The sequence below is a fragment of the Cavia porcellus genome, unplaced genomic scaffold, assembly GCF_034190915.1.
Source record: "Cavia porcellus strain 051 isolate PalLab524CR breed Dunkin Hartley unplaced genomic scaffold, mCavPor4.1 scaffold_16, whole genome shotgun sequence".
NCBI lineage: Eukaryota > Metazoa > Chordata > Mammalia > Rodentia > Caviidae > Cavia > Cavia porcellus.
Genome location: NW_026947499.1, coordinates 16,358,094 through 16,376,169, shown reverse-complemented (window position 1 = coordinate 16,376,169; position 18,076 = coordinate 16,358,094). Strand labels below are relative to the sequence as shown.

General features: G+C 38.3%; 1 protein-coding gene across 9 annotated transcripts in view; it reads left to right on the top strand.

Moving 5' to 3' along the window:
- The window catches only part of Cit (citron rho-interacting serine/threonine kinase), a 169,420-nt gene that overhangs the window by 35,770 nt on the left and 115,574 nt on the right, over positions 1-18,076 (top strand). For all 9 annotated transcript variants that reach the window (XM_063225749.1, XM_063225744.1, XM_063225743.1 and 6 more), the window contains exons 7-9: positions 427-520; positions 6,577-6,780; positions 8,694-8,847. In XM_063225749.1, the coding sequence (XP_063081819.1) occupies positions 427-520; positions 6,577-6,780; positions 8,694-8,847 (452 nt within the window). The remainder of the gene's footprint in view (positions 1-426; positions 521-6,576; positions 6,781-8,693; positions 8,848-18,076) is intronic.

Here is an 18,076-nt window from a genome sequence, read left to right as displayed (position 1 = left end):
TTACACAAAATTCTCAGTTAGTTGGTATTTCTTCCAGTCCTTACTCACCTGATGTTTTCTGTATATCTGAGAATGTTGTACGAATATAATGATGGCTAGCCTAGGGGTTGTCAAGTTGAGAATAAACACTTAGCTAGCCACCTGATCTTGGGCAAATTACTTGGCATCTTTTTGTCTTAATTTTGTAATGTAAAGTGTAACAGACATACTCCACCTAGTAACATGTATTTACTTCTTTTTCCTTCTTATTCTTTGTTTTTAAAAATTTGTTTTGCAAAATATGTGGTAGTCATTCATACCTATAAACAGGGAAAATCTGTATAGAACAAACTAAATTCTTGGCCAAATTGAGATCCTAAGAGAGCAATGACTTGCTGATTGGCATGGAGAAGATGACACTAATCCAGGGTCTTGATTTGCTTACAGAGACATCAAGCCTGAGAATATTCTCATTGACCGAATGGGACATATCAAGCTAGTGGATTTTGGATCAGCTGCTAAAATGAATTCAAATAAAATGGTAACAACATGCAATAAAGTAGCTAAACAGAAGTTTTACTAAGAAATACTGTTTGGTCCTCATAAGTTTGGGAAATAGAGGGTGTAACGGTGAATAACATTTTGGAGGCTTCATCTGCTTCTGTGTTACTCCATGAGGGGATAAAGGTGGGGTTGGGGACACAAAGCTATTTCCCAGATCTTAGCACCCTTTTAGGTATAGTACCTGCTAATACCCTATACATCATCTTTAGGCATATTCTTACAGTTTCATTAAAAAGAAAGAAAAGTATTTATTTTTTTCCCTTCATTTTTCTGATCTCATAAAAAATGGTCTTATTTTATTTTTACATTAAAATATTTTGATGAAATGTAACCTTCTTTTTCTCAACTCCTCTAATTTCTATGCAGGAAAATGGAAATTAATCACTAGAGCATTTAGCTAAATATCCTTAAGTGTCAAGAACCAGTACTCAAAATGTCATTTTTTTTAAGTCTTGGACTTTTGGTAAAAATTAAGCTATATTCCACATGATAATTAGTGAGGCAGGAAAGGAGCTATTAAGATCAAGAGTTAGAATACTTTAGGAAAAGCATGCCGAAGTAAAAAAGAAATTAGTTTAAAAATCCTCTAATAAAGTTGGTGTGTACTAAAATGTAAATTTTGAGGTCAACTATGCAAAAAAGGATAAGTCTAAAAGAAAACTGATTTAGGTTCTAAGACTAATTTCACAAGTGAGCCACTTGGTGACCTAGACAAATCCTTATGAATTTGGTTGTCTTTTTTTTGTTCTCTAGAAAATACAGACTCTAGTTAAAATGCACAAATTAAGAAGTTAGAGAAGCTGTACTCCAAAATGTTTCCCAGGTTTCAGAATTAAGTCTTTTTTTTTTTAATTTATTTTTTTTATCAGTACCAGGGATCGAACTCACGACTGCGTGCTTGCAAGGCAGGCGCTTATGCCGCTGAGCTAAATCCCCAGCCTCTAAGATTTTTATAAAGGACAATAAGTAAAATTGCCTTTACCCTCGATTTCCTTGGAGGGAAGGTGAATATTGGGTTGATGTTAGGAAAAGGCTTAGTGTTTCATGAACTCTTTGCACTTCAGTTCAGTATCTGGCCTCCAGGCCTGAGGCCTACTTTAGATCAGTTATTGTTTAAGCACTTGGAAAAACAGACTCCCATGGTACAAAGTCAGGATTTCTCAGTTTTGGCACGGTTCCTTTTTTATGTTCTTATAATTTATTCAACTTATCACATTAGGAATCAGAGTATAAGGTCAAAGCACTTCATTTACAGAAACTGGCAGTAAAACCAGGCCTGATAGTGCAACCCTATAATCCCAGCACTCAGGAGGCTGACGCAGAAGAATAGCTGTGAGGTCAAGGCCAGCGTAGGCTGCAAAGTGAATTCAAGGTCAGCAAAACCCTGAATTCAACTACACAGCAAAACCCTGCCTCAACAACAACAACAACACCAATCCAACACCAACACCATTACAATAGGGTGCATAGTCTGACAGTACAATCTCAGACCTAATCTCAGACCTATTGCTCTTTTGATCTGGATAAAAGAGCTTGTTGTGGGGAACTGCCCCATGTAAGATAGGATGTTTACTTGCACCTTTAATCTCTACCCACTAGATTCTAATCCCACCCCAGCTAGTGGCAACTCAAAATGACTTCAGAGATTGCCTTGTATCCCCTTGGATGTGGAGAGCAAGATCACCCTGGGTTGAAAGTGCTTACAGCAGATTGAAAAGCATCTACTGTAATTAAAGCCAAAACTATGTGTTGCAACTAAGAAAGCCAACTCAGGAAACTAGGTTCAAGGTCCATGGTTAGTGCTGGGAAATAAATGGAAATTAAAAGTAGAGCCCTATCCCCATATCTGGAGTCACTCTCTTTGGAATCCTTGGTAGAGTTAGGACTCCTACTCATGTTAAGTTTCTGACTTCCTGTGCCTCACACTGCCTTGAAAAACTGAAAAGTTCCTCTCATCATGGCAATGTTTACTCCAGGCAGAAGACTCTGAGAGGCACTCAGGTTTATTTCCAGCTCAAGGCTGAACCTCTGATTATTTTGGTCAAGGAGATATGGCACTCGGTACATACACTTGAGAATATCATGCTTCTTTCTTCCTGTGTTTAGGACCAGAATGTGACAAGCAAATAAGGAATACTGAGGGTTGTTTTACATGTAAAGGCCCTTTTATTATAAAAGAGCAATAATTTGCAATCTAGGTCAAGTGTGAATGTAGAATTAGAATTTTTTTTCAGTGCTAGGAATTGAATCCAGGACTTTGCACATGTTAGGTAAGCACTTTCCCATTGAGCTATATCCCAACCCTTTTTCATTTTTGTTGAGACAGTCTCTCTCTAAGTTGCTTAGACTAGCTTTGAACTTGTGATCCTCTTGCCTCAGCCTCTTGAATAGCTGGGATTACAGGTGTATCTTCTTTGGTTTTCTATTTTTGATGGTGGAAGTTTAAATAGGTATTTTCTTTGAATAGAACATTTTATAGACCTAAAATAGTCAATGTATATTTTTTGTCCTGAAAATATATGTACTACAAAATATTATTTACGTTTATTGAAATTACTATATGTTAAGCAAAAATCCACAATTCTTTTCACTACCACTCACTTCCAAATGTGTTTTGGATGATTGTGAATCTCAATGTATTGAGTTTTTTCTCTGTCCATGGTCTTTATTTCACACTTCTTATTCAGAAATGTAGCTTTGGAGTGTTTTATGTTGGTCAGTAAGGAACCATAGGATCTGCTGTGTGACTTAGATCACCTATTTCACATTATTAGAATCTCAAAGAATAGCAAACAGCTAACAGTTGCCACCTATCTCATTTGGTCCTATTGAAACCCGTTGTAAGGAGATTTTAGGTAAAGTGCATTATAACATGGTAAGTGATAACCAACCCCATTTAGCAGTTGGAAACCCCTACAGATCAATGGCCCTTTCAAATTTATGTAGAAATGAAAAGACTTGATTTCTTTTCTACAAAGGGGAACAACATAGTGAGAATTGTTTTCCTTTGCTTCTGCATGTGTATGTTTATGCCCTAGGGAGCTAGATAGGGAAAATTAGGTTCAAGTAGTTTTATATTTAGCGTTGTATGGAAAGGGTCAGGAGGAAGATGACAATGCTTTTCCTGTTTTCTTCTTCGTTTATTTTTTGTTTGTAAAAGAGTCCGCTAAATTAATCCTTTTTCTTCCTCCTTGCTTTCTTTTCATTTCCCTTTATTTTCCAAATTATGGCAGGCTTTCCTGTCTCCTAGACATTATCTTACTGTCTTCTGCTGAATTGGCTTATTTTTCCTGCCAAGTGGAGTGGAAATTAATCAGGGGGCCCTGTCAGTGCTGCAGACAGGTGGGGCTGCTAATACGTGTTCAATTTTAACTTCTCACTTGGATTAGCTGGCTGAATTGCCATCAGAGGAGAGTGAAAACATGTTGTACACTCCTTATCAGGTCATGTAAGATTATATGCCCAACAGGTTTGATGTACCTGGAGGTCAGTGATTACTGAGAACTTGGTAGTTGTTAAAAGCTTTTGTTAATTGTTAATAAGCGCTGTAGTAAATGTTATACAGACCGCAAGCCAGTGGCTATTATTTCCCTCATAGCTTTCTAGTGCAAATTAATAATGACACTTAGAAATTCAGAAAATTATTGGACATTGGTGTATATGGTTACATATCTATGATAGGGAAAGAATAGTTGGGGAGTTATCTGACTCTGATAGGTCTAATCATTAGTTTGAAAATGAGGCATTGACAATTTATACTGAGACACCCTGTTAAATGGCTCAGTCAAGTTCACCTGTAGATGTGAACAAGTGACTATGTCCTGTCAACTGCAAACAATGAGAAGTAAATATTCCAGAACAGTCTATGTAGAAATAAAATCAAGCCAATGCAAATGGTACGTATTTGACAGTGGGGTAGTTTTATCCTTGCAACATAATTAGGCATTTAATCAATAAGGGTAAGTGATTAATTAGCAATACAGTGATATTATTTAGCTAAACCAAATTTTACAGTTTTTCTTGTTTTGTTATTAAAGGATCTGTATTGCTCATTGTCAGTACTGTGGTTTGTTCTAAGCCTCTATAGTTTAATCCTCATCCCTTACTGAGCTTATGAACATTTACATGTACATTAAACCCAGACTTCCTGACATGAAGGTGTCCTTTTGACTTAAGCTTCTTTCAGTTTCTCAAGCTTAAATCACTCATGGTTCTGTCTTGACCAAATATTTTCCCCTTTGCTCTCACTTTTGTCCTTCAGAACAGGGCTGTCTGTGGCTTTCTGGCATGATGTGACTGTGCAGCTTTCCCGTTTAGGGGCCAATAATGGAAATTCTGTTGCCTAGAATAATGGCCGGTCACTGGCTCTCAGAAAGAGTAGCATCACACTGCTTCGTGGATTGAGGGTGAGGAACACCTACACCAGAGTGTGGCCCTGAGGAAGAGGGTGAAAAGAGAAGGAATGGGAGAATTTTAGGAACATTGGTTCGTACCTTATATATACACATCGACATGTACATATGTAAATAACAAGAGTGACGGGATGGGAGAATTATTAGAAATCTTATATCCCATAGTAAGGAGGACCTTGGGTAGAGGAACAGACAAGCTTAAAGTTAGAGAATGGAAGGGTTTCAGCCAGCTTCTTCATTGGGAAGAGGAGATCTCATAGTATCCTTTTCTTTTAGTACCCAATTAAAGCAAAGCAAATTTACTTTTTTGCTGTGAAGTCCAACCTTAAAGGTATGTGGTCAGACCCTTCAAATTTCTGGGCTCAATAAGGTCACTTAACACCCTTCAATGAAGTGAGATTCTTTTGTATCACTGAACTTCTAATTGATGAGAACCCCATCTATGATGTGGGTTATGGGAAAACTACGCAGTACAGTATATAACTGAATTCAGGGCTTATTTTGTTGGGAAGAAACGTTAGATAGTAGATCCTTACATTTCAAACTATGGATCAGTAAAACTTATTGAAGTTGGGTGAGGTGGTACATGCTTGTAATCCCAGCTACTCAGGAGGCTGAGTTACGAGGATCTTCAATATGAGGCCAGCCTGGGCAACTCAGCAACACCCTGTCCTAAAATAAAGGTATCAGGGAGCTGGTCAGTGATAGAGTGCTTGCCTAGCATGTGTGAGGCCCTAAGTTCAATATTACAAAACAAAATATTTTTGAAGTCCAAGGGGGTTGTCCACTTACTGAGTTCCCTAACAAGAAGACAGAATCAGTGACAGAAAACCTAGTTCTTTTGTTAGCATTATTTTAAGAAACAACATCTAAACACTGAGAGGTAGAAGGACGAATTTTTAGGAGAGACAGAAGAGAAAAGGATATGCTTTCCTGTGGAATACATTAGCTTTATAGTCCTACACTGTCCTAACTTCTCTTTGCTGTGGTCAGTACTCCAGTGGGAGCCTCAGGTTTCTGAACAGTTGCAAGGGATCATGAGCTCAGGAGTCAGGGGTGAGGAAAATGAGCTCATTAAACTTGGCCCTGGAAGGAGGTTATTTTTCTCATTGTGCCTTGCAGGTGGGCACGATGAAATGTGGATTTCAAAAGGAGTTTTCCAGTTTTTAAAAACTTGATGTGCCACATGCTTTCGGGTGATGGAATTGCCAGCTGGCTGCTGTTTTTCAGTAACAGGTTGATCTTATAGATTGATCTGTGGGGTTCATGATCATTTTGCTTTTTTCATAAGTAACGGAAGTTCTACTACATGAGTAACTTGTATCAGGGAACACATCTCTCATTCTAACTATGTACCAAATTCTCATTTGTATAAAAACCAAAGGGTGCATGCATGTCATCAGCAAATCTTAGGCCTTTGCCTTTGGATTGTATGATGCACTTTTTAAAAAAAAATTAGTAAGGTATTTGCATTTCATGATATATGCCACTTGACAGAGGATTTAAGTGCCTGGGAGAATAGTAATCAGTGGCAAATCAGCCTGTGTCTGATGTCGCTGTTGGCAATCTACTTGAGGATAATTGAAAGTTTGCTGTATTCGCTTTATTTATGGGTTTCTAGGTGAATGCCAAGCTCCCAATTGGAACCCCAGATTACATGGCTCCCGAAGTGCTGACCGTAATGAATGGGGACGGGAAAGGCACCTATGGCCTCGACTGTGACTGGTGGTCAGTGGGAGTGATTGCTTATGAAATGGTTTATGGTAGAACCCCGTTCACGGAGGGAACCTCTGCTAGGACCTTCAATAACATCATGAATTTCCAGGTAAAGGGTCACTAGATTTTGAAGTACGATTGAGAAATGTCATTTTAAAATTGTGTGACGGAACATTTCTGTGTAAAACAGTATGGCACTCATTGCGTGCCAAAAGCTGCCCTAAATGCTTTGCTAATTATAGTTCATTGAATCTCAGCTGCCAGTAATTGTAAGATTGCATCATTATTTTATGTGCCACTGAAGGACTGCTGCCAATTAATCTACATGTTTATTGATTATAAAATGCATCTTGATTTCTCTGCTGTTAAATGTGCATAACTGTGAATCCTAGGCCTGATGAAATATAGTTCACTAGTTTAGTTCATCTTCCAAAAACCTGTGAAGTAGGTGGTATTATTATTGTTGTTATTATTATTTTTATTTACAGGTGAGGAGGTTAAGCACAGAGAGGTCAAACTTGTCCAAAATAACACAATCTGACATTGAGGTTTAGGCTCTTGATTTTATAGTGCTTCTTAGCATTGTTAAATATGATAATAAAATGAATGAAGAAATGAATTAAAAATATGATAATATACATAAAATAATATTACAATTATTTTCTGGGTCAAGGTGGTAGCTCAGTGATAGAGTATTTGCCTAATATATGAGAAACCCTGGGTTCCCTCCCTGGCAGTACAAAAAACTAAACTAAATGAAACAAAACAAAACAAAAAATGATTTTCTGATGACTATACTTTTGACTATACTAAGCCCATTTCTTTTTTTTTTTTTTTTTGTCTTTTTCCTTTTTATCAGTACCGGGGATCGAACTCACAACTGCCTGCTTGCAAGGCAGGCGCTTATGCCGCTGAGCTAAATCCCCAGCCCCTAAGCCCATTTCTTAAAGATGTAGTAAGTGTGTGTGTATATAGATACGTATGTATTTTTTTTAAGTTTCCAAAAGGAAAAAGCGAGCTCCGTATGGTGGCATATGCTTACAATCCCAGCACTGGGGAGCCTAAGGCAGGAGGATCACCATGAATTCAAGGACAGCCTAAACTAATAGCAAACCCTGTCTTAAAAAAAAGAAAAAAAGGAAAAGAAAAGTAAAAACCAAAAGGAGAAAGAAAATTTGTTTCTTCTCCCTGGAATGGTTAATTAATACATATATATATATATATATATTTTTTTTTTTTTTTGTCTTTTTCCTTTTTATCAGTACTGGGGATCGAACTCATAACTGCCTGCTTGCAAGGCAGGCGCTTATGCTGCTGAGCTAAATCCCCAGCCCAATACGTATTTTTTAATGTAACGTGTGTTGTTCTTGAGTCTCCTCTTGAGTCGAAGTTTCTCCTTAGATGACTCTTGGGGTTGCTTTGTTTCCTTCATGTTACCTTGCTCATTGAATAATTTAATTATGAGTGAAGTGTAGCAGGCTTTGTCTGTTAGGTATAGTACTAGGTTAACAGTGATGAGCAAAAAGGAGGCCCTGGCTGCTTTCTTTCCCCGTCATCACTCAGAAACCACGGTGCATTATGTGAGTGCAAAAATAGGTTCAGAGAGAAACATGGAGAAGAGGGAAGCAGGGCAGGAAAGGTAGCCAGGGAAGGCTCGTAGGTGGGGAAGGAGTTCTAGATTGAAAGAACAGCGTGGTGTGTTCAGGGAGTTTTAAATAGCTCATTATTGTTGGACAGCAAAGAGAGAGATGAGGAGCTTGCAAAGTGAGATGGGAGAGAGAAGCAGAGGTCAAGCCACGAAGGATACTGAACCCCTACAAAGGAGCTAGGTCTATTGATGTGAACAAGCCACTTATTTTGGGAACATGCTTTTGGTCCAAAGTTAAGAGGGGCATGGGACTTCTTTCTTTGTTAGAAAGGGGGGTAAAAAGGCTTGCATATACGAGAAATACTTTCTTAACTTTGGGATATGAGAAACTGAATCACTACTAAGGAAATAATTATTATGTTTTTTTGGAACAGCGGTTTTTGAAATTTCCAGATGACCCAAAAGTTAGCAGTGAATACCTTGATCTGATTCAAAGTTTGTTGTGTGGCCAGAGAGAGAGATTGAAATTTGAGGGCCTTTGCTGCCATCCTTTTTTCTCTAAGACAGACTGGAATGACATTCGTAACTGTAAGTAGGACATATTCTTTCAATTTGGGTGTTGGGACTGAGATATATTTTAGTGTTCTGGAAATACTCTGGTCCAAGGAATGTAGTATAAGTTGCATATATAAAGGTTTTAATTATATACAGGAGTAGAAAAGGTAACTGTCTTTGAGTAATAATTTTGCTTTAAAATTGTGTGCATAATAAGCGCCTGCCTGGCAAACGTGAGGTCGCGAGTTTGATCCCCGGTACTAGAAAAAAAAAATTGTGTGCATAGAACTGGGTCATTTATCAAACATTGTGTTTCTGTGGCCTTTAACATATTATTTTGGAGTGAGTTGGAGGCACAGATTGATAGAGTCCAGAGGTTGTTCCTTAGTTTGACAGTTTTCTTCTCGAGGAAACATGAATTTAGTTATTTCATTTACAGTTTAGGAAAAAAGTTCCAAAACTAGGCAACATGCCCAGAGTGCTCTGCTAATGGTCAATCCTATGATGAAACCATAAACACTTTGCTGTGTTCTTTTATTTCCTTCTCTAATATTTGTCTTATGAACATGTAAAATCTATAATGTATATGTACAAAAATATTTATGTACAGTGGATTCATTCATACTTTATAATCAGTGCAAACTGAATTAATTCATTAAAAAAGAACTGATGTATTGTCAGTAGAAACTGAAAAGCTTGGTTTCTGCAAACAGATGATTTTTCTAAAATATTTTTTGTTATTCTTATATGTGTTGCTGACTGAATATGATCTAATCGCCTGACCCAAAGATCAGCATAGATTACAGCCGGCAGCAAAGCTGTTGGCCTGTTTGAGTGTTTTATTTTTGGTGATGACGGGAGGTGGGGAAATGGAATCTGATTTTAGTTGTCAAAACCAGGCTTCTAATTAGAGCTCTGTTGTAATTGCAGGTTGAGCTTCCCTAATCCAAAAATCCAAAATGCTCCAAAATCTGAAATTTTTTGAGTGTTAGCATGATGCCACAATTTGGAAAATTCCACATCTGACCTTGTAAAGGATCACATTCAAAACACAGGTGCACTGGGCTGGGGATGTAGCCTATGGTAGAGCATTTGCCTAATATGTGTGAGGCCCTACATTCAATCCCCAGTACCACAAAACCACAAACCAAAAAACTCAGATGCACTAAAAGTATTGTATAACATTATCATCTGACTATGTGTATGAAGTGTACATAAAATATAAATGAATTTGGTGTTTCCATGTGGGTTCCATCCCCAAGATATCTCATTATATAGATGCAAATATTCCAAACTGAAAAAAAATCTGAAATCCAAAATACTAATGTTCCAAGCATTTTGGGTGAGGGATTTCAGCTTGTATAACCTCTTGTACCTCCAACTGAAACACAAGCATAGTTTAGCTCCACTATTATCCACTTAAAGGCTGTTTTGATGATTTCTTTAAATCTTTCTTGGAAATCTTTTTTTCCCCTTCTGTATGTTACCTTTCTGTTGCTGTGACAAAATACCTGAGAAAACCAACCTGAAAGAAGAAGAAAATGTTTGTGGGCTCACGGTTTTGGAGGCTTCCGTCTACGGTCACTTGGCCATGTTGCTTTGGGCCTGTGTTGGCACAGTACATGGTGGCAGGAGCGTGTGGAAGAGACGGTCTGCTCATTTCATGGTGGTCAAGATGTAGAAAGGGAGATAGAAAGGACTTTGAGTCCCTGTATTCCTTCAAGAGCACACCCTGAACGACCTCACTTCCTTCTGGGCTCCACCTCTTAAGGGTTTCCCCACCTCCCAATAGCACTGCTGACTGATAAACAAACCTTCAGTCCATGGGCTTTCGGTGACATTAAAGATTTAAACCATAACATCTGGAAACTGTTAATATATGTAGTCTTTAGTCAGTACTCCTCTATCCAGATCTACAAGGTTGAGACTTTGTGATTAGCAGTATATTTTCAGTGCATTTTTCATTTTATAGTTTGAGAAATATTTGGTGGATTTCTTGTTGATGCTGTTCAAGTACTTAATCTTTTTCTCTTGCCATTTTATCTCTTATCTTCTTGAATAAGCAATTAATTTTTTTATGTGTGAACAGCTGATTATACCTAGTAGCATATCTCCACTTAAGTAAGTCAGTGAATAGTGATTAATTATTGGAGTAACATTATTTTGTGTTTTTGTAAACTTTAGTGTTGTTTTGGTAATTAGTATTTTCCCTTGGTATCTGATGGGAATTGATTCCACCACATCTCATGGATATAAAAACCTGAGGGTACCGAAGTCCCTGTTTACATAAAACTTACACACATCCTCATATATTTATTCATCCTTACAACTTATACACATCCCCATATACTTTAAATCACTTGTGGATTACTTACAATGCCTGATATGATGTAAGTACTATATAAATAGTTGTTATACTGTACTGTCTGGAAAGTAATGACCATGAAAAAATGTCCATATAAATATTCAGTAAAGAAGTAGTTTTTTCTTTTTCTTTTTTAGTGGTTTTGACCTTCAGGTGATTAACTCTGATGATGTCAAACCCATGGATATGGGGACCTCACTGTGTGTCAGAATTCCCAGATTTTAATTTGGTCTTTTCCTTTTGGGGTATTTATAGTTTTTAGGCTTACTTAGTGTATAACTTTTTTTTTTAGTTGTATAATGCCTGCAGAGGAAGCCTGTCTGTGTTGCATGTGGTTCATGTTGTCTATCATGAGGCTTATCTGTGTTTTGCTTTGTTTTGTTTTAACTTTTTGTTATTTTAGTGCCAAGGATTGAATCCAGAGCCTTTAGGTACATACTAAGCTCTTACTCTACTATTGTGCTATACCCCACAGCCCACGGTCTTTGTTTTGAAAGGCTGTGGTTATTTTTGGAATGAGATAACATATGGGTCACAATAGAGGTTATTCATATACCTTGTCTTCATAGTTGATTCACCATGCATATCTGCTTAATTTTTCCTTATCCTAACAATACCTACTTACTTTTTTCCTTATCATTAACATGGGGTTTCACACCTCTCCCCATATATGTCAGAAAGTTTTCACCCAAATAAATCTTGATTCTTAAAAACTCTGATGGTTTTTTATTGACTGCCAGTGTAATTAATGGCTATGGAGACTCAGAAAAAATATATTTACTTCAAAAATATTTTAATTTTAATATATTTTTTATTTTGGGATATTAAGTTTATAGAAAAGTTGCAAAGAGAGTATAAGTCTCCATATACATTTCTTTAGTTGCCCCTACTGTTCACTTCTTACATAATAGTGTCATATTTGTCAAAACTAAGATTATTATTTTTATATTACTATTAACTAAACTTCAGATTTTGTTTAGATTTTCTGAGTTTTCCAAATCATGTCCCTTTCCAGGAATCAGTCTGGGCTACCACATGATAATTCGGGTGTTTTTATTGATGGGACTAGTCTTAGCTTAGATCTGTAGTGCAGCTCAGACAAGGGAGTGGCTGGGATCTTCATGCCGTTGAAGACGGCCAGTGCTTTTCTTGGTGGTTATGCAGCATTGCTCATTATACAGTAGGGTATTAACTTTAGTGTTTTCTAACAGATTTTCCTGTTTTATCCTGCCCATTTGCAGTCAGCTCAGGGTTTAGTGATTGAAAACATTGCTGAACTCCTTGTTCTTTGAGCTGTTTTCTAAGTAGGTAACGCTAACATAAATTGTGCCTTTGTCCAGTTCTGCTTTTTATAAATGCACATCAAGTGACTTTCATCAGCCAAAACACTTGATCATTAAGTTCCCAAGTTCATGGTTTCTGCTTGAAAACCTTGTAGTTCCTGGCTGTTGAATATTTCTGCTTACTTCAACATGAGATTATCCTTTGATGAAAGCAACATTAACCTCTCTGCTGTTTTACCCCTAATTCTTCTTTTTCTTGTTGTAACCAATGAAAGGAAGTACTGCTTAACACAGCAGGTAATAATCTTCAAAAACTCATTATCGCAAGAGGTGGTCCTGGCAGGATATATAAATGCAATTTAAGGAGAGTGTAGGCAAAGTTTTGAATGACAGAACTGGGAGTGGCTACTGAGAGAACCTGGGGCTTGCCTTGTCTTTGACACAGAGGTCAGGCAGAGCATCTGCCATCTCCTGGGTCCTGTCCCTTCTTGCTGTGGGCAGTACCATGTGAATCAGGGATCTGATCCAGTGGAGGGATGCTTATGCTCCCAGCATGGCAAAACCTATGTGATGAGTTACTGTCACATTTGTGGGTCATCAGGCACCCATTACTCTGACGTTTCATCCTCTGCCTCGTGCAAGGTTGTGTTTTCAGCTGCTTATTATTATCATTATTTCAAGGCTTCTCTCCAAGTTTCAGTAGGGAGCCTTTTGAGCATACTAACTGCCCCAGGCTGTGTAATTCCATTGATGTTTCAGATGCTGGGTAGGATGCTGGTTGTATGCTGCCTGATTTCCTGGACTTTTGGAAAGCTGAAGCCAATCGGAGCTCTTCTTTCCTGTCTTTAGGGGTTATTCCTGCCTTATTGAACCTACTTCTGCCAGTGGGAAGGTTTTGTTGCCTGGTGATCTCTTTAATCACACTTTTGAAATGTGTTTCTCCAAAGAGATGTGATGTCAGTGGAACTGGCACACATGATCTTTCATCCAAGACTGCCATGTCTCAACAGTGAGAAAGACATAGTGGAAGGGGTGATGGTAGCTTATTTCCTGAAACATTTATGGCTGTTTCTCGTGACATAAGTTTTTCCTTTTGAGTCCTCCTCCTCTCACTGTTTCCAAGAAGACAATTCTTGCCAAATTATTCAGATTTTTTAGGTCATTAGCATTTATTATTGGAGGGTACATTTTATTTTGATCTATAGTGACTCAGTAGTGATTCCATGCTGATGGCACACTGAAATACTCCCCTTCCGGACAGGTGTCTCTATTTCTGTTGTTGCTGATCTTTATTTCTTACCTTGAATGGCCACAGTGAAAATTCAAGTACAGAATTTTCTGGTTTCTTAAAACTTGAGGAATGACAGCCTTTGAGTTAAGTCATAATAATTCATCTAGCCCTGGGTCCCATTTTGTTTTCTTCTTTTTTTGGTGTGTGGGGGCGTAACTGGTAATTGATTTGGGTTCCATTCTTAAATATCTTTGCAGATAACATGTGACTCCTTGGATTTTAATTCCTCTAGCATGAAAAGGAATACTGTTTAGGGAACACCTATTTGGTGCCCGCATTAGGTATTGAAGTATATCACACTTTATTACTTCGAAGCAATTCTGTCAAATGTAAGGACTGTTATACCTATCATAATTCTGTGGGTAATGTGATAACTTGTCCAAGGTCATATAGCAAGTGAGTGAGAGGGTCTGAATTTGGGTCCAAGTCTGTCTAACTCAAAACCTTTGCTTTTTCTACAGTACCATGTGTACCATAGCATAAGTAATTGTTATTATGAATATTGTTCATAATGCTGGCAAAAGAGTAAGCCATGTCATACTAGAGTATAGGTTAATCTCTGTGATCTGTTGTAAAATGTTTGGAATTGCAATAATTTTTGAACCTTCAAAATTCATTCAGGTATTTGAGCATCTTCTGTGTGATAAGTGCTGTGTTGGTTGTTGTAGTCCTCTTAAACTGAATTGGCATGTGTTTCTGCCTTTATGGAGCTTAGAGTCTAAGATCTTAATGAATCTTTGGCTTGAACAGAGCTGTGATACTGTTAAACAGCTCTGGCCCTCAAAAGGTATGAAGTTTCATGCTTGTAGATTCCCCAGTGGGATACTGAACCACATATGCTTGATTTTAAGGAAAACATAGACCATAGGCAGTGACCTGGTAACCCCCTTCCCCACACACAGCATTCTGCTGACTTGTTATTCACTGTATGTCTCAGATGTGGACTGGGGAAGGTCAGTGTTGGGTTGATGGCCCACTTCTGGAGTCAGGATTTACAATCTGAAGATGAATCGAGAAGGCTCTGGATATGTCTTTTTTTGGGGTTGGCGGATGGGGTCTCTTGATTCTGGCACTGTTGACACTGGCTAATTTTTTGTTGTAGAGGCTGTCGTATGGTTTACAGGAAGCTTAGCAGCATCCTGGCCTTTACCCCCAGGTGTAAGTAGCCCCCTCCTTCTGCAGCTGTGACAACCAAAAATGTCTCTAAATATTGCCCAGTGTCTCCTGAGAGTGGGGAGCAAACTTTCCCCCAGTTAAGAATGGTTGATTTAGAAGTATTGGCTGGGTTGTTACCAGGAGAGAGAATATTCCAGTAATCTGAGCACCTCAAGATTGCCATTACTAATAAACAGCAGTACTGTTGCCTGGGATTGGTGGAACCTTCCTACTCACAGTATGGTCCATGTTCTGTTAGCAAGGTGTCACCTGGAAGCTGGTTAGAGAAGCAAAGACTCAGTCCTGCTAAGTCAGAAGCTGCATTTTAGAAAGATCACCTGGTGATCCTGTACATATTAGGGTTTACCAAGACATATAGGAGAAGAAAATTAGATCTGTCAGTATTAGAGTTTCTTACTTATCTTTGTGTGTCTTCCTTACTTTGTCTTCTGGACTTGGGTAAGAGGAAGCTGCTTTTTGGCTGAGGACTCCCATGGGTAGTGGAACTGCCTAGAATTATTGGATTTGATATTTTAATTTTGAGGAATTTAAAGCTTTCCTCTCAGATAGACTTTATATCCATCATATCCTTCAAGATGATGGTTTAACCTGCTCTCTATCTTTGATAGTAAAAAGGCATTTTCATATCTCCTGTCATCCTACTTACTACTGCTTCATATTCACTGTTAATTAAGGATAGAGCAAATGTTCTTTATAATGTTTTTTATGCATGTATTATATTGACATCCCTATCATGTGCTAGGGCTCTGCAACTCATGCATGCATGTTATTGCCCTGTTTACTCCTCCCAAGCCCCTGTGAGTTGTGTCCTGTGTCCCACAACACACATGAGGATACTGAGCCTGACCAGATGAGCCACTTAGCATAGAGCTAGTACTTCAAATTGAACTCAGATCTCCTTGACTTCAAGTTGCTTTTGGTCGTATTTATTTGAAAAAGCAGTATAGTCCATGGTAAAAAATTTGAGTGACAAAAGACTATATAGTGAAAACGTCTCCTACCGTTCCCAGTCGCTCCTTCTAAAGTGAACTCTTGTCAAGTTTCTTGTATGACTTTCCAGGGTATCCCATGCTCATCTAGCAGAACGTCTACTCTTAACAACCTTTGTATGCTGCTTGTCAAGGGTTTAGGATTTTTTATTGGAGGATTTTTTCCCCTATATTTTTGGAGAAAATGAGGAAAAAGTCTTTGTAAGATCTTACCATGTTTATCCTTTGGATCTACCATTTGGTAAAGATTTTGGTAAAGATTTCTCATGATGTGTCCCTCTTCCAGACAAATGAAGGCCTGTATGGTTTAAATATTAATATTCTGCTTATTTATTTTAGTGTGTGCCTACAGAGTAGTATTATTTTAATAGCTTGTACATTTTGTGTGTATGTTTATTCATTTGTTTTGGGCTTTTGTAAGGTCTGCTTGTTTTGGGGTGCTTGCTGTTTCAACAGGTATCTGGCCAAGTTTATTTTCTAAGCTAGTTTGGGGAGGATGATGATGTACTTCCCAGATTGATTTGGTTGAGCCTGAAATGTGTCTCCCTGTCAGATATCCAGTCAGTTTACAGACAGAAGGAAGCGAGGAAGAGGAACTGAGTCTGTCTAGGATATCAGCTTGGGAGATGAAGAGGATAGGCAGCAGGGGGATGTTATAGTAGTGATGGCAGAAATTCAGCCTACTGGACCAGGAACATGTGGGCACCACCTGGCAGAACATAAAAAAGGAATAATGAAGAGATATATTCAGTAACTCTTAAAGTCTCTCAAGGGACTGCAGGGGAATATTTATGTATCTCTTGAGGGCTGTTGTGTGTTTAAAGGGTAAGTTATTAAGAGGAAAAAATAGGCTAAAAAGAACTAAATGCTATGAATTAAGATTATAGGATTTTTCTCCTCTAGTTTGAATTTAGAGGCTACCACCAGAGATGTTTAAAATGTATTTGAGTTTATTCCAAGATACATTGGGGTAGCTTGTTCTAGAGATAATTGCAGTATTAATAAGATAAATATCTGTAATATTAGGGATGTACAAATCTGGGTGAAGGAACTATCTGAGTGGGAAAATAAAGTCAAGGTTAAAAACAAACACAAAGAAATGTCTGTTAGGTTGCGAGATGGAGAACAGTTTGGGCCTCAGCTTCCTGGTGGCCAAAGCAAGAAAAGGAGAATATAAAGTTTCAAGAGCTTTTGTTCATGAAAAAAAACTCAAGGTGGCTTAGTTTAGAAAAGACTAAATGTTTTTGAATACTGAGCTTTGTGGTATTTCACTATTGGGTTTCCCATAGATGAAACTCCTTGTACCCTGGTGACAACATCCCTTCAACATGTGTGCTGGTAACTTTCATATAGGGTCCGTAAGCACAAGGATGTGCTTCCCTGTCCCACTTAGGTAAGTCAATTCTAAATGCGATAAAGTAATGCCTTTCTGGAGGACGAAGAAGAGTGGGAAACAGGTTTCTTAAAGAGCCCATAAATCAGGGTCCTTCACCCTTAAATTCTCATTTGTGGAGAAACCTTTCATAAGTAAGCAAACATAGAACTGATTTGGCCAAAGATTGAAAATGCTATTAAACATCTGGGACTCCATTCAGCAGCCAACTTCCTAATCAATTCTATGAAGTGTGGTGATTGCATTTATGCTCATTTTCTGGGGGTGAAAGTTGGATAGAACCAGAGGGAATGGTTGGCAGGAGTCACACGAGATGAAAGCGTAAGGACAAAGAGTAGGAGGCACAGGTGGCTCATGACTGAGAGTCTGGAAATGGTTTCTACTGTCTCACTTTAGAGAAAATAAATGGTAATGAAACATTCATCTCCAGCATTCATCTCCAGCACTGGCAGTTTGGGATCCGCCTTATAAAGGACAGATGCAAAGAACTGATAGCCAGATAGGCACCAGACTATCCACTTAGCTCTAAGCAAGACAGGTGCTCAGTAATCTTCAGTGGAAGGCTGTGGGAACTCTGTCCATCCTGTTGAAACAGAGAAGAATGGTGTGCTTTCCCTCATAGATAGGCAGACCCTGCACAAGGCTGCTGGGAATCAGGAGGTTAAGAGCTGTCGGTGAGCTAAGAGCCAACCATTCTGGATGTAAGCAGTGAGGCTATAAAGCTTGGGTCTTATTGCAAGGCACCCTTGTGCTATCCTCTAGTAA